This window comes from Rutilus rutilus (genome assembly GCF_951802725.1).
Source record: "Rutilus rutilus genome assembly, chromosome: 25".
NCBI lineage: Eukaryota > Metazoa > Chordata > Actinopteri > Cypriniformes > Leuciscidae > Rutilus > Rutilus rutilus.
This window is the reverse complement of record NC_140229.1, coordinates 2,240,872-2,264,046: the sequence shown is the minus strand read 5'-3', so window position 1 is coordinate 2,264,046 and position 23,175 is coordinate 2,240,872. Positions and strand designations below refer to the sequence as shown.

Genomic DNA, 23,175 nt, shown 5'->3' with positions numbered 1-23,175 from the left:
TTTCCTCATATTCTCCATTGTTGCGGCTCCTCTCTTCCCAGTCTGTCAGTAACGCTCTGTTTACTTCCTGTCTCTACTCAACCAGGCCCCGCCCCTTTATTCTGCGCATTAATTATTATGAGGAATATTGTGATGTGTAATGCAGTCACTCCTACTAGCCACTTTAGCAGGTTGAATTTTCGATATAAAATATACATTTATCATTTGTAGTCTTTTAAAAGGGCATCTGAAATAATAAACTAAGTGCAATTTCAAAAATATTGATTGTTCGATACACTGAAATCTCTGAAACTCTTCCAGTACTCATTTTCCACAGACACACGATACCAGCTCTCTCTCTCTCTCTCTCTCTCTCTCTCTCTCTCTCTCTCTCTCTCTCTCTCTCTCTCTCTCTCTCTCTCTCTCTCTCTCTCTCTCTCTCTCTCTCTCTCTCTCTCTCTCTCTCTCTCAGCTTTCTCTCTCTCTCTCTCTCTCAGCTTTCTCTCTCTCTCTCTCTCTCTCTCTCTCTCGTTTCTTTTGCTCCGGATGAATATTGTTGGTGTTACAGGACTTTTTTCGTCGAGGGATTGCACGTATTGTGCATAATATTACTCATTTCCGCAGATGTTGTCCTCAAATCCAAAGTGCAGCACATAAACCCTCCTCTCAGTGCTAAATTGAGTTATTTTTCGCTGCTTATTGCGCTTAAACAGTCAAACATACAAAATGCCGGTCTTGGCGAGTATTCATGTAAACACAGTCAGTTATGTTTTTTAAGGGAAGATAAACAGTTGAGAAAGAAAACGCATGTGTAACAGTATACTGGATCCGAGCATCAGGTCTTAAAGTGACAGTAGCCTAATATTCCTGCTGTCAAATTATGAAATAACATTAAAAATATCTATTTGGGCAGTTCTTCCCCATGCTATCGGTCAAAATTGTGGCCTGTGAAAATGAAAGTGGCTAGTTTGAAAAATCATTGGAAAGCCAAAAAAAGTTCATGTCAAGACCTGATTGTGACGTGTTCGTTCACGGAAGAAACTCAAGACTACAATGGAGGCGTTTCAGGAGTTCAGAAACACTGACACTGATATAGAGAAGAACTGGAGCTTTCTCATGCTCAAACAGCAACATTACACACTAAAGACAGATGTAAACAAGCATAATAGGACCCCTTAAAAAATGGTTTAACATCTTTAACCCTATCATGTTTCTCATGTCACATAATCGGTACATGTTGACTTAACTTGGCTAGTTTTTACCAAGTGACCGTTGAATTTGTGCCAAAATACTTTGTTTTAGGGCGTCAACAACAAAATAGGACGTTTTTTACATTCATTTTATTTTTAAATGCATGCACATGTTTTCCAGTCATGCTTTTTTTTTAGTCTTTAAAAATGGTTTGACGCTATCAAGTTTTTCCCTGTTATGACCGTGGCTCCTTCTAACCCGGTGGCGTCTCACTGTTCATCTGACTGCGGGCAGTGGGCTGAAAACACATTACGCTCGCGTCGTTCTTGCCAGGGTGGCGGGGATAAGATGATGGCCTGATACTGGCCTACAAAGGCAAACACCAAAAAACACGGTTTGCATCATTAAACACCGTGTGTTTCGAATCGCTGCCATCTTCCCAAAGCAAACATTCCCTGGCTCCGATGTCTTCCAGCATAATGGAAACCACTTGTTTGTTTGCACGAGCAAAGTTGAGCAATGCATTGTGGGTATCCCAGCGAGAACGAGCAGCGTGAGACAAACACAGGCCTTTTCGTGCGTATCTTGTTTTTCGATATGCTCTGTTGTTTACGCAGGTACGCTTGTTCTCCTTGTTGAGCTGTACTGCATTTCTCTGCCTTTTTGGATGTGTAGGTCAGCGCTAATTGGACATTTCGAGACGGAAATGCTTGAAAAGGTCGTTCTCAGTGAGGAAAGGTTAGATGCACGTCTGTTTGAAGGCCGGCGTGGGACGTAGCGCTCCGGCGTTCGGCTGGAGAGGATTTACGGAGGAAATTTGCAGAGCACTCAGACTTGTCGATCTCTGGAAGCACGGGTCTGTCTGCACACATTTCTGCTGTGCTTCTCATGGGCGGAAAAAAGCCCCGGCCGCCATTCTTCTTCATTTACTGTGTCAGGGTGTGTGAGAGTGACTCGCCTCGCTGTCGGCCAGAAAACCAGGAGTTATCAATCTCCTCGACTCTGAAGCGTCAGATCCAGCGCTCGTCTGATAGCGGTTTCGTGACCTCTCGTGATGCTTTGTGCTTTGTTTTGAACGTCACCTGGTGTGTGTTTTCTGTTAATATGAAAAGTCATAAGTTTGGAATGACATGAGGGTGAATAAATGATGATGATTTAACTTTTTTGGGAGTATTATCCCTTGAACTCTACACGATTGTATGGTTGGAAGGGGAAAAATCACGAAATGCTACATGCAACTGTCCTCCAGATGAGAACCGCTACTCTAGATCAAAGTCTCAAGGCAATTCATGATGAATGACTTTACCAACCAGACTTTACGATTGGCTCTTTTATTCAGAAGGCGGGGCTTATTCCATCATTATAGAGGGAGTGCAGTGATGTCACTTTCCCGCGGGAACACACTCCCTCAGCCGGACTGAGTGGCTGAAGACTGGATTTAATAGAGGAAACAAACGATTATCAGTTTAAACTAAAGGTTGGACTGGATATAGTGTTCTTTGCAACTCACCACAGATCCAGTGATCATGGATATTGACATGCAGCAGGAATCGTGTTTCCTGACATTTATATGAGCCTGATTTCAACGCCGGGGAAATACATAAAGCACATTTGCCTGTGAACGCTTTATATAAATATAATATAGGTCTAAATCCATGTGATCATTCATATCAATGTTATATATATCATCATATCGTCCAGCACTAAAACTTGTGTAGTTTTTTTGTCAGTGTTTATTGAAAAACGTCCAATTATGCAGAATATACGATGGTAAATCTTTAATTGATGAGTTGTCAATACAATATATAACAATACAATATATAGGATATGATTTTACCCCATAATTCAGTATATTGACACAATAATCACTGCAAATCCAGCTTTCTCTGCCTGGATCAGTTGTTTCTGTGAATCGCAGTGATTTATTTGTTTCTCTGTTCTGTATCTTTCATCAGTCTGTGAAAATATACCTCAGGTTTCTGGTCAAATCTATTTATACAGTCGATCTCAAAGCTCTTTCCCGTTTTAGATGCGTTTTGTGTGTTTATCGCGACATTCACGCTGAAAACAAATGCTGCCGTTCGTGACGTCGCGCGCATACCCTCTATTTCCCCCATTCATAGTAATATTAATGCACACACATATATATATATATCCCTAATCTAAATCATGACCTTAGCAGCGGTAAAACTAAGTAGCTCCTCTTGTATTAGCATCGTGTTTCTAGCATATAGTAATCTGCCTTGGTCCCGAGCTGCGTATCAGCTGTATATTGTCCTGCTGTGCCAGTCTGAAGTGTGTGAAGTCCTCGGGGTTTTACCTAAGTGCTTTAATAAAACTGACCACAGAGAAAATGTCTTAATTAAAGTCATGCTAATTGTCTTGTTGCCCCAGCTTCTCCATTAGCTCTGGTTTGAGCAGTAAATCCCCCTGCCGGGCGAACGCTGGCATCACTCACGGATCTATCAGCGCTCCGGCGTATAAAACTGATATACGACACCACCAATAATTATTTGTCATAAAACCCCAATAAATGTCACTGTAGCGTGTGTGAGGTAAGCTGGAGCCGCGGTCACGCTCGCTTCAGTGTAGAGTCATTATGATAGAAGATGCCTTCACTTACATACCTGAAATGTTGTGATGTGCTGTGTTCTATAATACAAACCATTTTAAATCAATGACATTTGATGGTTTTTATTTTATCATCTTAATGAACAGTTGAAAGTTTATATATATATATATAAAATATGTGTGTGTACGTGCACATGCGTGTGTGTGTGTGTGTGTCATCAGTGTGTGTCTGTGTGCGAGTCTCATGAAACATGTACAGCTCATATTTCATCCTGAAATCAAAAGAATGTCTTGGAGAAATAATACTTTGCACAAAGAACAAAACCTGTGTTTATCAATCTATCCATCTCTCTATTCACTCGCTCTATCCATCTCTCTATTCACTCGCTCCATCATCCATCCATCTATCTCTCGCTATCACTCTATCCATCTTTCACTCCATTTGTCACTGTGTTGCACGATCACTCTATCTATTGTTCTGTTTATCGCTCCATCCATCCATCTATCTATCTCTCTCTCTCTCTCTCTCTCTCTCTCTCTCTATCTCTCTATCTATCCATCCATTGCTCTTTCACTCTATCCATCCATCCATCCATCCATCCATCCTTTTTGCATAAAGAAAAAGAAGCCTATCAATGATGTGAAGTATGAAGTTTGTCTGTTTACTTGTATTTATTAATCTTACTGTTGAGGAGGTCATGTGACCCGGGAGGTCATGTGACCCAGACTGGTGTCGTGCTCTGTTCGCGCTGCTCTGGATTCATTTGGGTCGTGATGAATAGCAGAATCTCTCCTGCATTTGTTTATATTGCCTTCCAAATCTGCGCTCGCTTTCATTATTACCTTCCCGGTCCTCGGGGAGCGTTTTAGAGGAAAATAATTTTGATTATGAAGCTCGCCGTCTGAGAGTTGTGTGTTGGTGTGTGTTGGTGTGTGTTGGTGATTGAACACAGCGCTGTAAGTGGCCGTCTGGAGACCGCCGGCATAATTAGTTGATTTGCGGCGTGATATGCGAAACATCGCTTCTTTTGTTGAATTAGAAAATGAATAGAGTTGTTTCCTGAGACGGATGGTGGTTTGCGTTGAGGAATCCCCCTTAAACAAGTCTAGACGCACGTCTATTTCTTTATTCTTCATTATTCTTCATATATTTACGGTTGTATTTACGGTTCCCTGTTGTGTTGTAATTCCAACTGTCGTGAATTTGTATCGATATATTTATTTTACATAATCTGTAGTACTTGTATAGTCTTGTGCATATTTTGTCTCAAATGTATGTTTTCTGTATCTGTGTTATTCAGTTTTAATCATTTTTATGGTAACACTTTACAATAAGGTTCATTAGTTAAACATGAACTTACAATGAGCAATACATTTGTTACAATATTTATTAATCTTTGTTAATGTTAGTTAATAAAAATCCAGCTGTTCATTGTTCGTTCATGTTAGTTCACAGTGCATTAACTAATGTTAACAAATACAACCTTTGATTTTAATAATGTATTAGAAAATTCTGAAATTAATATTAACTAAGATTAATAAATGCTGAAGAAATATTGTTCATTCTTAGTTCATGTTAAGTAAGGTAGTTAACTAATGTTAACTAAATTAACGAACATTATAAAGTGTTACCATCTTCGGTTTCCACACAAACTGAGGAGAAACGGCGTCTTATGTAAGTGTTGTTGCTGAAAACACGGATTTGAACCCGTTCCTCTGCGCTGTGTTTGTGCTCTTGAACACGGGTTAGAAATCGCTCCTGGCATCTTCTTTCTCCACATCTACAAGCTAATGCTTCTCTCAAGTGATCGAATATATTTAGCGCTGTGGAAGAGGCGTATAGGTGGACACCGCTGGGTCAGCACATTGAGAAAGGAAGTGAAACTTGAACATTCATCCTTTTTCTCTTGTAGCAATAGTGGGCCGGTCCCACCACTAACAGGAGATGTGTGTTACTGGGAGGAGTGTGTTTTACCGTGAAGCCAAGTGGCACAGACACCATTAAACAGCAGTTTAGAATGTATTGTTTCCTTGCTGTGTGTGTGTGTGTGTGTGTGTGTGTGTGTGTGTGTACTAGGCAGTAAGGATATACTAGGATTGTCACAATACCAACTGACACCACAAAGTATTTTTAAATATATTTATAGTTCATATTAAAAATATTTAATTTTAAATATGTTTATAATTTTATTTATATTAAGTTCTAGTTTTGTAGTAATTACAAACAGTAGGACAAATGAAAAAAGTTTTTTGAATATATATATATAAAAAAAAAAATATATATATATTTTTAATGATTGATTTTATCATATTTTATTTTGTTTTGATTTATTTTACTTTGTTCTTATTTATTTTTCAATGATTTTGAGTTTTTTTTTATAATACACTTGAAAACCACCATTATGGTTTTCCACCATTATTATTTATTTAATTAAATTTTGTTTTAGTTAATTTTAAAAAAAAATCTTCAAAATTTAATTCGACAAATGAAAACCGTTATTATTCATATATTTTATTTATTTATTTTTAATATATATTTTTTTAAATATATATATATATATATATATATATATATATATATATATATATATATATATATATATTTAAAAAAAAAAAAAAAAATATATATATATATATATATATATATATATATATATATATATATATATATATAATTGCAAAAATACAAACAGTGGGACAAATGAAAACCATTATTATTCATATATTTAATTAATTTAGTTTGATTTATTGAATATTTTTTATTACATTTTTGGTTTTTTATATTCCACAAAAATACAAGCAGTGGGACAAATGGAAACAAATGAACAAAGACACAAATGCAGTGAAGAGTGCTTTAAGTGCTTCAGTATTGGAAAGGCCCGGGCAGTGACGTGAAGTCTGCCACAGACGGCTGATCTGAACTCTCTGGTGTTCGTTAGGCGGCTGGGATTAATACGCACTCATTAATATCTGCTTTACTTCCTAGTTCATGTACGACTCTCCGCCTCTTCTGGATCGGCAGCAAGGGCGCTTAAAATAATATTCAAATGAGCATCTGCATTATTCAGTCCTGCCTTTGTAGTGGCACACGCAGCTCCGCCCACACACACACACACACACACACACACACACACACACACACACACACACACACACACACACACACACACACACACCTGTTCACCAACAGTAGACTGAGACTTCCTCACCCTCTCTTCCTCTTTTTAAACTGTCCCTGTATCACTTTTCAGGATTTCATTGTACTTTTACATACTTTTAATGAGTGGTTTTGCTTTGCTTTGCTTTGTTTGTTTGTTGTTTTGTTTATATTAATTTATATTTTTATATTAATTTTATTTATTTTACTTAATTTTTTTTTTAAATATTTAATTTATTTTTTATAATTATTTTATTTTATATTTTATTTTATATTTATATTTTTTATAATTATTTTATTTTATCTAATGTATTATTTTGTATTTTATTTTATGTTTATATATTTTATAATTATTTATATTTTATATGTATATTTTATTGTACTAGATTTTATTCACTAGAGTAAAACTGATCAGTTTTAAAAAATAAAGCCTAATAATTTAAAATACTGAATTTCAAAGCATATAGTCAGAAAACATTGGAAGTTTGTCGTATTTTTGATCATCTGCTAAAGAGGAAACCGTCCGGTCTGTTGAAACCACACGCGATCAGAGCAAACTGAAGATCTGTGTCGAGTTTGATGGATGCAATAACATAACGAACCCTTTCCTTCTGTGTGTCTCAGGTTTCCACCTCAGCGGCACCGTGACAGAGCCGGCCACGCCGTCCGAGCCCGAGATGGTGTGTAGCGTAGCCATCAGCTTCGACCGCTGCAAGATCACCTCTGTGACGTGCGGATGCGGGAACAAGGACATCTTCTACTGCGCACACGTGGTGGCGCTCTCCCTGTACCGCGTACGGAGGCCCGAGCAGGTCAAACTTCACCTGCCCATCTCAGAGACTCTCTTCCAGATGAACAGGGACCAGTTGCAGAAGTTTGTGCAGTATCTCATCACCGTCCACCACACGGAGGTCCTGCCCACGGCACAGAAGCTGGCGGACGAGATCCTCTCGCAGAACTCGGAGATCAATCAAGTCCACGGTGAGATCCGCTTCAAGAGCCCTTCACGTCAAGAGCTACTACTACACATTCCTACAGTCTCTGTCACAACTAGGCTACACAACGGCTTTAACGGTTTCTAAATATGCATACGTGCATTATATATACAGGCAAACCAAAAAGTATTCAGACACCAGATATTTGGCAGTTTGGATGTAGTTAACAATTCTGGAATGGATGCATTTGATTTCCTCATGCGTCAGCTAAATATCTAGCCAAATGCTTCGTTTATGAAGCATGCTTTTAACAGTTTGCTCAAGTATTGCACATGGTATAGACAAGAGTTGTCAAAATCCCATTCCTACAGCGTTTAGCTACAGTTTTCTCCAATACACCTGATTAGAGGTTCCTATATCCTAAAGACCTTAATTTGCTGGTTTAGTTGTCTAACTAGTATGGGAGCTAAACCCAGGAACGGGACCCTCCAAAAGTTTATATAAGTCCAATAAGCGTAAAAATGCATTGAATTAAATAGTCACAAAAAAAATTTTCAGACACCAGATAAAAAATGTAATATTTTTTTACACACTATAGTTCATTTATGTAAGTGAGGAGAGCAAAATAAAGTAAACTGTGACATATTATACACTAATATTCTTCATTCAGTGACTACCAGTGACATTTATAAACATTTAGGACCATAAATGATTCGGACACTTTGAGCTGATCATGTTTTGCTGAAGTGTTTTGTCTTTAATTGCTAATGCTCTTTTTACACACAGACTGAACAAAATGAAGCATTGCTTGGTGATTGGTTGAGCTAAACTGGTATTATCTAATTGTGTAGTTAAATTTAACAGCTGACAGATATTCAACATAACTCATGTGTGAGACAGTCTAACAGAAGGACGGAAAAAACCAGTCAAATATCAACTGAGTTCTGCTCATATTTTATTACCATTCTCTAAACTATAGCGAATAAACTGTGATAATGTGAGAAATGTGGAAGGCGTCTGAATAAATTTTGGTTTGACTGTATTAAAAATGAAAATATTAACAATGAAAACATCAAATATATGATTATATGGTAACGCTTAACTATAAGGTTTCATTAGTTAACATGAAATAACTATGAACAATACTTCGACAGCATTTATTCATCTTTGTTAATTTCAGCATTTACTAATACATTATTAAAATCAAAGATTGCATTTGATAACATTAGTTAATGCACTGTGAACTAACATGAACACACAAAACAATGATTTATCAATTAACATTAACAAAATGTAATAAATGCTGTAACAAATATATTGTTAGTTAGCCCATGTTAGATAATTCATTAACTAGTGTGAACAAATTAAACCTTTATTGTAAAGTGTTACAGATTTTATATTTATATTGGTCACTGTAGTTAATATGCTGTTTTGTCTCTTTCATTTCTTTTCTTTTTTTGTTATGTTGAGTTTAGAATAGATTTTCTGTTATGTTAAAAAATATATATATATTTTTTTTTTTACATTTTGTATTTTATATATTTCTTTTTTTTATATATATATATTTTTTTTTTTACTTTTTTTTTTATTATTATTATTTTATAATCTTTATTTTTAAATCTTCTATAGGAAAACTGGTAGGTTAAAAAAAATAAAGCCTAATTATTTAAAATGCAGAGTTTCATGGGAGGGGCTTTATTCTGTATTTGTAGCATATTTTTATTCCTACGGGCATTTTATTAATTAATTTATTTATTCATTCATTTATTTATTTATTTATTTATTTGCGTCCTCTGTCTGATTCCTAGAATTAAACGAGCTGTTTTTGCTGCTGCTCCTTTAGGATTCCTGTATGTTACTGACATTTGATTAGCCGTTTTCCATTATGTTACATAGGATGCCTGTAAATATAGTCTGTAATATATTGATCAGCTCACAATAGTGCCATCACAGCCATGAAGATATCGTCTTTAAGAGGTTCTTGCATCTTGATTTCAGTAGATTCTCTGGACTGAGGAGGGAGTTTGTTAATGAACGTAGTAAATCAAACTTTTTTTTGTGGGGAAAATGGCAAACAAAATCCTATTTTTCAAAAAGTTTGGCTGATTTTTGTAAAGTGCATGCACATTTCCATTAGCATTCTGATCTATGCATCGGCCTGGAGCCGTCGGTCCCAGAGCCTGATGACATCAATCTAAAGGGAAAGAAAGACTCTTATAGTCTCTTATCGTTTCGGCATTAGGCACAATGGTCATATTATATTTCACTTTTGTCGGGAAGGGGAAATCTAAAGCGGATGTGCCAATTATAGGGGGAAAAAACGTCGGCGAACAGCACACTGCAGAACGGGGGGAAAAGGAAGTGCTTTCATCAGTGTGAGGTCACGGCTGGAATGCAGGAAGTTGGTTTGATGTGGCATCTAATAAATCTTTACTATAGACCCTCAGCATTGTCGACTTCAGCCGTCGTTTGGGGTTCGGGGGTTTTCTTTCCCTGCTTGTGTGCGATTTTTAGACCAGCTTCTGCATCGCATTAAGGACGACCCGTAATGCCGTTATGTTGTTTTCAGGCTCTACTAGAACAGGTTTTCCTGCTTGAATGTTGATTATTTCCCTCATATTCTCCATTGTTGCAGCTCCTCTCTTCCCAGTCTGTCAGTAACGCTCTGTTTACTTCCTGTCTCTATGAAGCCCCTCCTTCTGAAAAGCACACTGTGCTCTGATTGGTCAGCTGGAGCAGTGTGTTGTGATTGGTCGAGCGCTTCGAGTGTGTTTGGGAAATGTCCCGCCCCTTACCATAACCGCCAGTTTAACACACTACTAACTAACTCAACCAGGCCCCGCCCCTTTATTCAGCGCATTAATTATTTAAATGAGGAATATTGTGACGTGTTCGTTCCCGGAAGAAACTCAAGACTACAATGGAGGCGTTTCAGGAGTTCAGAAACACTGACACTGATATAGAGAAGAACTGGAGCTTTACATTACACACTAAAGAAAGATGAACATGGACAAAAGTATAATCTTTAGAGTTCCTTAAACGCTCTGTATTAATTGCATTGAAGATTTTGTGCTGATAGATTCTCTGGCTTTGATTTTTTTCATTAGTAAGTTTGATCATCAGTTTTAATTGAAAGCATCAGCATCACCTGATCACTGATCGCCTGGTTGTGTATTTGTGCCTCAGGGGCCCCGGACCCCACAGCGGGGGCCAGCGTGGACGACGAGAACTGCTGGCATCTGGACGAGGAGCAGGTCCAGGAGCAGGTCAAACTCTTCCTCTCCCAGGGTGGATACCACGGCTCGGGAAAACAGCTCAATCTCCTGTTTTCAAAGGTGAGGTGAAGCTCAACTTAAACATGAGGACTTGCTTGTGATGATCTTCCCTTTTCCTCATCAACGCATTAGCATTTTAAGTGATAAACTACATGTAATGCTAAAAAGTTTCAGCCTGATAGGATAAACCTAACCAGAAGATTTGAAGAAAATTCAATGCATTCTGTCCGGTTGATCTCTTACATCAAGCATGATGCAAAATATTGTTATATTTGCAAGCAAACTACTGTAAAAAGCTACAAAATCACTGCCATTAGGGGAAAATAAATCATGTTTTATGCACATGTTGAGTGGAGTTTTGAACCAATGAGATTTCACTGTGGGAGGAGCTACAGTGTTTTTTTTTTTAAAGTCTGGGGTCAGTTTAAATAAATCTTTTATTCAGCAAAGATGCAATAAAATGATGAAAAGTTGCATTTATAATGTTTAAAAAAAAATCGATTTAAAATAAATGCTGTTCTTTTGAGCTTTCTATTCATCAAATTTGTCACAGTTTCCTCAAATCTGAAGCAGCACAACTGTTTTCAACATTGATAATCATAAATGTTTATTGAGCATCAAATCATCATATTAGAGTGATTTGTGAAGGATCATGTGACACTGAAGACTGGAGTAATGATGCTGAAAATTCAGCTTTGATCACAGGAATAAATTACACTTTACTGTATATTCACATAGAAAACAGCTGATTTACATTCTAATAATATTTCACTATTTTTACTGTATTTTTGATCAAATAAATGCAGTTTTGGTGAGCAGAAGAGACTGATTCCATGCATTTGTGGCTATTTAGAACAAAACCGGATAAACATTGAAACTGCAGAATGTCTGGTTTGGAAACGGTGTCAGGTTTGGCACTCTCCTCGTAATGGTGCATGTGTTTAAGTCTTCCGTGTGCGTTTGCACGTGTGCTTCAGGTACGGGAGATGCTGAAGATGCGGGACTCGAACGGCGCTCGCATGCTAACGCTGATCACAGAGCAGTTCATGGCCGACCCGCGGCTGGCTCTGTGGCGGCAGCAGGGAACCACCATGACGGACAAATACCGGCAGCTGTGGGACGAGTTAGGTGAGAACAACACTGGCGTTTGCTCTTTCTTCCACACAGACAGTATTTAAAGTGCAGTATCATTAAAGTCTCCCTGTGGTGTAAATCCAGCTTTTAATGTTGTTTATGTGTCTATGTGGTGTTTTTAATATGCTTTAAGACAAACCATGTGTAAGTTCATAAGTCGACACCATTGCTGAGTATTTCCTCCTTAAAACTGCAGTGAACCAAAGACAGTCTCAAACACACGCTTTGAAATCGCTGGTGTTTCTGACGTCACAAACTACCTTGTAACCAATCAGATCAATGTGTGATCGTCAACCAGTGGATCTCTGAGCTGAGTGAGTGGAGGCGGGGCTCATTTGCATATTCATAGAACCACGCATACTAAATGAGGCAAGGGTGTTAAGGCATGAAGAAATAGTTTTTCAAGGAAAAAAACGTTTAAATATGTAATTTTGGTGATCAAAAGGTGAGTTTTAAGGGATAAAATGATTGACTACAGGGGGATTGTTTCAGGCTCTACTACAACAGGTTTTCCTGCTTGAATGTTGATTATTCTCCTCATATTCTCCACTCTGTCTGTAAACCGCTCTGTTTACTTCCTGTCTCTATGAAGCCCCTCCTTCTGAAAAGCACACTGTGCTCTGATTGGTCGGCTGGATCAGTGTGTTGTGATTGGTCGAGCGCTTCGAGTGTGTTTGGGAAATGTCCCGCCCCTTACCATAACCACCAGTTTAACACACTACTAACTAACTCAACCAGGCCCCGCCCCTTTATTCTGCGTATGAATTATTTAAATGAGGAATATTGTGACGTGTTCGTTCCCGGAAGAAACTCAAGACTACAATGGAGGCGTTTCAGGAGTTCAGAAACACTGACACTGATTATAGAGAAGAACTTTGTAACTTTACAGAGCTTTTTCATGCTCAAACAGCAACATTACACACTAAAGAAAGCAGAATAGGACTCCTTTAAGACTAGAACGCATGTCGGTCTGTGAGTCAGTCGTTGTTTCTCTCGGCCAGGCGTGTTTTTAGAGTCCGTCTGCCCTGCACTCAGCGTCTGTGCGGATCTCTGTTTAAAATCCACCTGAGTCTCTGAGGACGGCCATTTAGAGGAGACTGCAGTTGCCAGATTGCATATTCGTAGCTTTTGCTCTTGATCAATATTGCATATTCTTTTCCCTCTTAAAACCCTCTCGGGTGTTTCCGTCTAAAATATACTGTGGTAAGCACACAAGCAGACACGACCGCTAGAAACCGTCGGCGCACTTTAGCCCGTTTCCGAAGTGCTGCGTCTATTGCTTCAATTACTGTAACTGGATCAAAACGCTCAGAGCCAACAACAAATGTTGTTTTACTGCCATTCAATCCACCTAGCATATTATATACAAGAAATATATCATGCTTTTCCGCCTTTCCATCTCAATCTCCTGCTATCAGCACTATTGGAATGAAAGTGGTGAAAATTGGAAGGACGTGTAATCATTTTAATTGTGACTGGCTCGCCACATCACGCTAGCCTGCCAACTCTCAAATCCTGTGATGTTTCATCAATTTTGCCTTGGCACTGGGCGGATGTGGGCACAATTGCTGGCGTTCAGGTCCCCCGGTGCCGAGCTCAGAAGCAGAGCGGGAGATAAACACTCTGACGCTGCGCTCAAGCCGTTCCATGAGATGACTTATGCAAGTACGCTAGTCGAGCTTGATCTTATGCGATGAAATGTGGCCAAAAGCAAATCGTAATGTGGCACAAATGCTTTTTTTTTTCAGTATTATTGTAAACTACTACTACTACTACATCTACTGTTAAATATGGAAGCTTGTTTCTGCCTCAGAATAAAACATTTTAAAAGATAATTGCGACTTTATACCTCACAATTCTGACTTTATATCACAATTCTGACTTTATCTCACAATTCTGACTTTATAACTCGCAATTGTGACTTTATATAACAATACTGACTTTATAACTCGGAGTTTTGACTTTATATAACAATACTGACTTCATAACTTGCAATTGTGACTTTAGATCACGCAATTCTGACTTTATAACTCGCAATTTTGATTTTATATCACAATTCTGACTTTATAACTTGCAATTTTGACTTTATATCACAATTCTGACTTTATAACTCGCAATTTTTACTTTATAACTCGGAATTTTTACTTTATAACTCACAATTGTGACTTTATAACTCACAATTCTGACTTTATAACTCGCAATTGTGACTTTATAACTCCCAATTCTGACTTTATGACTTGCAATTGTGACTTTTATATCAGAATTCTGACTTTATAACTCGCAATTTTTACTTTATAACTCGCAATACTGACTTTATAACTCCCAATTCTGACTTTATAACTCGCAATTGTGACTTTATATCACAATTCTGACTTTATAACTCGCAATTATGACTTTATATCAGAATTCTGACTTTATAACTCGCAATTGTGACTTTATATCACAATACTGACTTTATAACTCCCAATTCTGACTTTATAACTCGCAGTTGTGACTTTATATCACAATTCTGACTTTATAACTCGCAATTGTGACTTTATAACTCCCAATTCTGACTTTATAACTCGCAGTTGTGACTTTATATCACAATTCTGACTTTATAACTCGCAATTGTGACTTTAGATCACGCAATTCTGAGATAAAAAGTCAGAATTGTGAGGTTAAAAAGTTGCAGTTACCTTTTTTATTGTTTATTCTGTGGCAGAAACAAGATTCCATAGTCAAAAGCATTTACACTACCTTTCAAAAGTTTGGGGTCAGCAGAAAGTTGTATTTATTTTTTAATTTTTTTAAAGAAATTAATACTTTTATTCATCAGGGACACATTAAATTGATCAATAGTGTTAAAGGCATTTATAATGTTACAAAAGATTATATTAATTAATTTCTTTCTATTAATCAAAGAATCCTGAAAAATAAAATGTATCAGTTTCCACAAACTGTTTTCAACACTGATAATAATCATAAATGTTTCTTGATCATCAAATCATCATATTAGAATGATTTCTGGAGGATCATGTGACACTAAAGACACAGTAAATTCAGCTTTGATCACAGGAATAAATTACACTTTACTATATATTCACATAGAAAACAGCTGTTCTACAGTCTAATAATATCTCACTGTGTTTACTGTATGTTTGATACAGCCTCATGTGCTTTCATATCTCTGAGTTCAGGCAAAGAGCTGTCTGAACGCTTTAAGAGCTGGAGTTTTCGAGGGCTGATGCTTTTGTTTCCGAGCTGACGGTGCGACTACAAGGAATTTGCGGGGTTGAAGAAGATTAGCGGGCGTTTGTGCGCTGTGAGGCCTCTGTGTGTTTGATGGAGGATGAGGAGAGGCTGCAGAAGGGGAAGAGAGGCCCTTTGTGTCACAGAAGGGAAGTTGGCTGTTTAACGAGTGGCCCCTGGATAGGGCCTCACAACCAACACCAGCCCTACACACTAGTAATGTTGAGTCCCGCTGAATTAAGGGTTTGCAGTTTGCAGTATGGATAGTGTATCCCAGATTATTCTGGTCTGGTTTACTGATTAATTTGGCTAAGAACGGCTCACTTAGACAGGATGAGAGACGCTGACTGATGTGTGAAACAAAGCACGCACTGGACCTTCACTTTATGTAATATTCAGGGTAAATTTGAAAACAGTGAATAGACCCCAAGAATAGATGGGAAGCAAACAGTTATATTAAATAAAATTACCATAAAATTAGTCTAGTTATTCATTTTATTATTATTATTATTACTAATAATAATATTATTTAATAGTAGTATTTATATAAAATTATATTGTAATATAATTTATTATTATTATTATTATTATTATTATTCTCCTGCAAAAAACTTTGCACCCATATATAAACTTATATTATATTATAATGTGCTTAACAAGTTTGTTTATATATGTATGTGCAATATATATGTATGTGCTGTGTGTGTTTATATATATATATATATATATATATATATATATATATATATATATATATATATATACACACAGTAATATTATAATATAATATATACACACTATATATATATATATATATATATATATATATATATATACTGTATGTGTATATATATATATATATATATATATATATATACTGTGTGTATATATTATATTATATTATATATATATACTGTGTGTATATATTATATTATATTATATTATATTATATTATATTATATTATATTATATTAAAGTTTGTTGGTCACCATGAAATCAAAATTGACAATTGAACATTGCTGTGTTTATTATAAATGATTTATCTTTGCAAATCATTATTGAGTTAAATTCATGTTCCTGGTACTCTTGACTCAGAGTATCTTCCTCTTGCAGCTTCTCTTCTCTGATGAAATGGGCGGAGCAACCTGTCAATCACATGAGATCCACCAATATAGCGAACCACAACCATCCAATCACTTCCCCACAGACACAATCAAGCCCCGCCCACATTTGTTCTTGTTTGCGAAGCGTTTCACTCGTATACACGTCACAATAGGAAAGAAACGACGTATTTGAAGCCGACTTTAACCCGCAGTATTTCTGTGTTCAGACTGCAGCATATGAAGCGATCACTGAACAGTTCCAGGTGTGCTCCTCCTCTTCGAGAGCTGAAGAACTGGTGAAGGGACCAGGTTCATTAAAAAGAGGAGGAGAGAGAGATCTGAGGGTCTCTCTCTCTCTCTCTCTCTCTCTCTCTCAGATGAATCATTACGCCTGTCAGGCCCTCTAAGCCCTGGCGTAATTGGAGAGGCCTTCGTTATGAAGGCTCCCCCTCCTCTTCCTCCCTGACAGGCGCGATAATGCGAAGACCATTTCATTAAATCCCGGACACTTAATCTGACACCGGCGGTCAGGTAGTCTGAGGATGAGGAGCTGCCAGCGAGTGTGAGAGGAAGATTACAGCGCAGATTTATACGCTCGCTCCTCCCAGCATCCTTCACTCTGTCTCTTCCTTCATCCGTCTTACGCTGTGAGCGGGTCGCTTTTGTTGAGGAACAAAGGCTCTCTTGCATCAGGCAGGTCTCGGATCGCTTTTATTCAGTGTTTTAGCAATTATGTTTGGAGCCGCTAGTGGCAGTCGCCGTATATATTGCCGTCGGCCCCAAGGAAACCCCATACAGCTTGAGCGTTGAATATGTTTATGCACTCATTACAGTCATTCACTCACGGATCAGACGTCAGTAGTTGTGTGTGTGTGTGTGTGTGTGTGTGTGTGAAACCAGTAAGGACATTAAAAATTGGCGTCTTGTGATACTAAGCGTTATAGAAGAGCGCAGACGTTAATGAACCAAGCGTCATCAATTCATGAAAATCTGATTTTCTGTAATACTTCATTTCTAACCCTACTTCTCTCAAAGAGGCATTAAAGTCTCTGAGATTTCTTATATTATATTATATAAATAAATAATCAAATTACAATACAATATAGGTGCAAAGGTTTTTGCTGGGAAAATATATTAAACAAATTAAAATATATATATTATACATTTAAAATGTCTGTGGGTGTGTGTGTTAATATTATTATGATATTTGGAGATTATTATTAGTTATTAATAACGTGCGTTCCCGAACGTGCGTTCCCGAACGTGCGTTCCCGAACGTGCGTTCCCGAACGTGCGTTCCTGAACGTGCGTTCCTGAACGTGTGTTCCTGAACGTGCGTTCCTGAATGTGTTCCTGAACGTGCGTTCCTGAATGTGTTCCTGAACGTGCGTTCCTGAATGTGTTCCTGAACGTGTGTTCCTGAACGTGTGTTCCTGAACGTGTGTTCCTGAACGTGCGTTCCTGTGTTCCTAAACGTGGGTTCCTGAACGTGGGTTCCCGAACGTGTGTTCCCGAACGTGTGTTCCCGAACGTGTGTTCCTGAACGTGCGTTCCTGTGTTCCTGAACGTGTGTTCCTGAACGTGTGTTCCTGTGTTCCTGAATGTGGGTTCCCGAACGTGTGTTCCCGAACGTGTGTTCCCGAACGTGTGTTCCCGAACGTGTGTTCCCGAACGTGTGTTCCCGAACGTGTGTTCCCGAACGTGTGTTCCTGAACGTGCGTTCCTGTGTTCCTGAACGTGTGTTCCTGAACGTGTGTTCCTGTGTTCCTGAATGTGGGTTCCCGAACGTGTGTTCCCGAACGTGTGTTCCCGAACGTGTGTTCCCGAACGTGTGTTCCCGAACGTGTGTTCCCGAACGTGTGTTCCCGAACGTGTGTTCCCGAACGTGTGTTCCCGAACGTGTTTCTGAATGTGTTCCTGAATGTGTGTTCCTGAATGTGGTTTCCTGAACGTGGGTTCCCGAACGTGTGTTCCCGAACGTGTGTTCCCGAACGTGTGTTCCTGAACGTGCGTTCCTGTGTTCCTGAACGTGTGTTCCTGAACGTGTGTTCCTGAACGTGCGTTCCTGTGTTCCTGAATGTGGGTTCCCGAACGTGTGTTCCCGAACGTGTGTTCCCGAACGTGTGTTCCCGAACGTGTGTTCCCGAACGTGTGTTCCCGAACGTGTGTTCCCGAACGTGTGTTCCCGAACGTGTGTTCCCGAACGTGTTTCTGAATGTGTTCCTGAATGTGTGTTCCTGAATGTGGTTTCCTGAACGTGTGTTCCTGAACGTGTGTTCCTGAACGTGCGTTCCTGTGTTCCTGAACGTGGGTTCCTGAACGTGTGTTCCCGAACGTGTGTTCCCGAACGTGTGTTCCCGAACGTGTGTTCCCGAACGTGTGTTCCCGAACGTGTGTTCCCGAACGTGTTTCTGAATGTGTTCCTGAATGTGTGTTCCTGAATGTGGTTTCCGGAACGTGTGTTCCTGAACGTGTGTTCCTGAACGTGTGTTCCTGAACGTGTGTTCCTGAACGTGTGTTCCTGAACGTGTGTTCTTGAACGTGTGTTCCTGAACGTGCGTTCCTGTGTTCCTGAATGTGGGTTCCTGAACGTGGGTTCCCGAACGTGTGTTCCCGAACGTGTGTTCCCGAACGTGTGTTCCCGAACGTGTGTTCCCGAACGTGTGTTCCCGAACGTGTTTCTGAATGTGTTCCTGAATGTGTGTTCCTGAATGTGGTTTCCGGAACGTGTGTTCCTGAACGTGTGTTCCTGAACGTGTGTTCCTGAACGTGTGTTCCTGAACGTGTGTTCCTGAACGTGTGTTCCTGAACGTGTGTTCCTGAAAGTGGTTTCCTGAAAGTGTTCCTGAACCTGAATGTGTGTTCCTGAACCTGAATGTGTGTTCCTGAATGTGTGTTCCTGAATGTGTGTTCCTGAATGTGTGTTCCTGAATGTGTGTTCCTGAATGTGTGTTCCTGAATGTGTGTTCCTGAATGTGTGTTCCTGAATGTGTGTTCCTGAATGTGTGTTCCTGAATGTGTGTTCCTGAATGTGTGTTCCTGAATGTGTGTTCCTGAATGTGCGTTCCTGAATGTGCGTTCCTGAATGTGCGTTCCTGAATGTGCGTTCCTGAATGTGCGTTCCTGAATGTGTGTTCCTGAATGTGTGTGTGTTCCTGAACGTGTGTTTCTGAGAGAGAGGATCATGGGATGCTCTGGGCTCGAGACAGGCGCTGACAGCAGGGATGAGATTGGGAGTGAAAGCTCAAATTACGCCGTGAAAGACCCGGTCAGAGTGAGGGGGAGGGACTCCATCAGTCTGTGTGTGTGTGTGTGTGTGTGTGTGTGTGTGTGTGTGTGTGTGTGTGTGTAAGAATTTATTCGGCTAAGCTCAATATTGTTTTAATTAATCTGGGCACAGGGGCCTGTGTGCTGAAAGCGACTCCTCTTCATCTAGGTTACGTGTGACGGAGGAGGTTTGGAAATTAGGCCACGACTTCTCTCAGCTGACAGAATTACACTAGCGAGCGCTAATCCTTCACATTGTCCAAACACAAAGCCGTATAGCCAGCAAGTTTAAGACAATGGTGGGCTAAATAGCCAGCGGCGTCTTGATTAGCATGTAGCGTCGTAATGAATTACAGCTGCCGTAACGGTTTCAGCTTGCGGTTTACGAGCAATCACGGACAGACGATGTGAAGATTGGTTCGCGCAGGAGTTCTGCTTTGGTTCCACTTTGAAGTGTTTTTATTGTGTCTTATTTGCAGTCTTGTTTTGTCTATATTTACTGACTTGTTTATCACAGTTATGTTCGCTCCCTTCTAGGGATGATGACCGTTTTTGACTGATTCTCGCTTCCATTTAATGGGTCTGGTTGGTTTATGTGTGTCATGGAAGCAAAAATCCCTTCACTGGAGATCATCTAAGAATGTTCACTAACTAGTTATCAGCAAATTATCAGCAACTGAAAAGTGGGTGAAGCAATTTTGGTATAGATTCTTGTAAATAACCCAAAGATATTGTAGCATTCAGAAGGGAACTCTGAATGTGTGTTGTTAACTCGACTCGTGAGTCATTTAAACGAACCGATTCACAAGAAAAATAAGACGTCTGAATTCGCTCATGAATCAGAATAAACGAGTTGTGTGGATGTTGTTTGTTTGTTTGTTGTTGTGTGAAACCAGTGAAGACATTGAAATTGACGTCTTATTTTACTTAGCATTTTAGTGTTCAGCTGAAGAATGCTGACGTTCAAGAACCAAGCGTCATGAATTCATAAAAATATGGTTTTCCGTAATAGGCCTACTGAATTGATTTTCTAATCCTATTTCTATCATAGAGACATTAAAGTCTATGAGATATATATGCATTTTTCAGAAAAACATTATGTATGAAGAGTTCAGATGCAAAAGCCTCTAAGTGATCTCTGAATGATCATTTTTATCAAGCTCGTATATTTAAGGTCAATAATTTCACTGAAATGGCAATGCAAATTTATTGCATATTAATTAATTAACCTATTAATTGTCATTTAAGTGAAATTACTGAACTTAAATATATACAAGCTTTATAAAAATGATGATTGTAGAAGAAAATTTCAGATGGCACTTAGAGGCTTTTGCATCTGAACTCTTCATATATATATATATATATATATATATATATATATATATATATATATATATATATATATAGTCAAGTCAAGTATATTTGTATAGTGCTTTTCACAATACAGATTGTATCAAAGCAGCTTCACAGTATTAAATTAAAATAGTATAATATACACTTGTGCATCCTTATATTATATTAAAATGTATTTTTAATTTCCCAGCAAAAAACTTGTGCATCCATATATTATATTGTATCATATTATATAAAAATAATTTTCCAGCACAAAAACTTCCACATTACATTATTGTTTCCCAGCAAACAAAAACCTTTGCACTCTTATTCCTGTAATACTTGCTTGTTGATTTCTAACCGTACTCTTGTCTCTGAAAGTCTCTGAGATCTGCACATTTCCCGTCTCTTTTCCACGTCTGTTGTCCTTCATGCCCAAACAAAGAGCCGAGACTCCGTCCCATCCCCCCGCGAGCTTCCCGTGTTCTTCCAGATTTCCTCACATCTCTCTCTCTCTCCTCCTTTGTCTTCCCCTCTTTTCTCTCATCGCTATCTAATTCCTCTCCTGCCATCATACATTTGTCTCTCCCGCTCCCTTCATTTCTCTCCCCATCTCGTTGTTTTCTCCTCCTCCCCTCCTCCATCCCTCGCTCTCTCTCTCTCTCTCTCTCGCTCTCGTTCGCTCAGCTGGGTCTAGCAGGTATTCTCAGTGTGTCATTGTGAAGCACTCTGGGAGTGATTAAAGCATCATACACACTCCGTATGGCATGGCGCTCACGTCAGGCTCCATACATCACTGCCTAACGCAGCCAATGGGATGAATTAGAGGAGAAATGAACCTCGCGGGTTTCGGCTGCTCCCGGTGACGTTCGGCAGCTTTTCCCGGTGAGGGACGTATGCGTATCGATCCGGCCTTTATGCTCAACTTCTTTGGCGTGAAAGTGGCCTGTATTTCTGGATGGATGTCATTTTACTTACTTTTATTTATTTTTCAAATCGGGATTTGTGAGCATTTGGTTTATTTATAGAGTAGAGACTTCATTGGCTTGCCGTAATTTTTGCTACCGATGAACCGATATATCAGCCAGACAGATTAATCAGCAGATTTATGAGATTACTGCAAATAACAGAAGTGTTTTTTTTCTCTCTCTTTTTATGTCAGTACACAAATGGTTGCTGCCATTTGAACTGATATTGTGTTGTTGAAGGCTGATTTTTGCCTATATTTTTCTGAGATAGGGCAATAATACTGCCAGCTTAGACAACTGCAATTATTTGCCATACGATGGATGGATAGATATGGATGCAGATATGGATGGATGGATTAAAAGAGATTGATACAGATATAGATATGGATGGACAGATAGATAGATAGATGGACGGACAGATAGACGGACAGATGGACGGACAGATGGACGGATGGACGGACAGATGGACGGACAGATGGACGGACAGATGGACAGATAGACGGACAGATAGACGGACAGATAGATAGATAGATAGATAGACAGATAAACGGACAGATAGACGGACAGATAGACGGATAAACGGACAGATAGACGGACAGATAGATAGATAGATAGACAGATAGACGGACAGATAGATAGATAGATAGATAGACGGACAGATAGACAGACGGATGGATGGATGGATGGACAGACAGACAGATGGACGGATATAGATGGATATATAGATAAATAGATCAAATATATAGATAAAAATGGATAGATATAGATACAGGGAGGGATGGAAAGAGGGATGATGTATAGAGATGGATGGATAGAGATAGAGCAAAAGAGAGAGAGGGATGATGGATGGATGGCTATAGATGGACCGATATAGATAGAGCTATAGAAATGGATGGATAGATAGAGATGGATGGATATATAGATGGGTATAGATGGATGGATAAAGATTGATAGATGGATAGATATAGCTACAGATATGGAAGGATGGATAGATAGAGATAGAGATGGATGGATGGGGAGAGAGAGGGATAG

At 38.8% G+C, this 23,175-nt stretch overlaps 1 protein-coding gene across 1 annotated transcript in view; it reads left to right on the top strand.

Annotated features, from left to right (window-relative positions):
* LOC311285569 (zinc finger SWIM domain-containing protein 6) overlaps positions 1 to 23,175 on the top strand; it is an 80,561-nt gene that overhangs the window by 36,784 nt on the left and 20,602 nt on the right. The window contains exons 2-4 of the mRNA XM_084401246.1: positions 7,523 to 7,879; positions 11,020 to 11,168; positions 12,086 to 12,236. Of these exons, the coding sequence (XP_084257372.1) occupies positions 7,523 to 7,879; positions 11,020 to 11,168; positions 12,086 to 12,236 (657 nt within the window). The remainder of the gene's footprint in view (positions 1 to 7,522; positions 7,880 to 11,019; positions 11,169 to 12,085; positions 12,237 to 23,175) is intronic.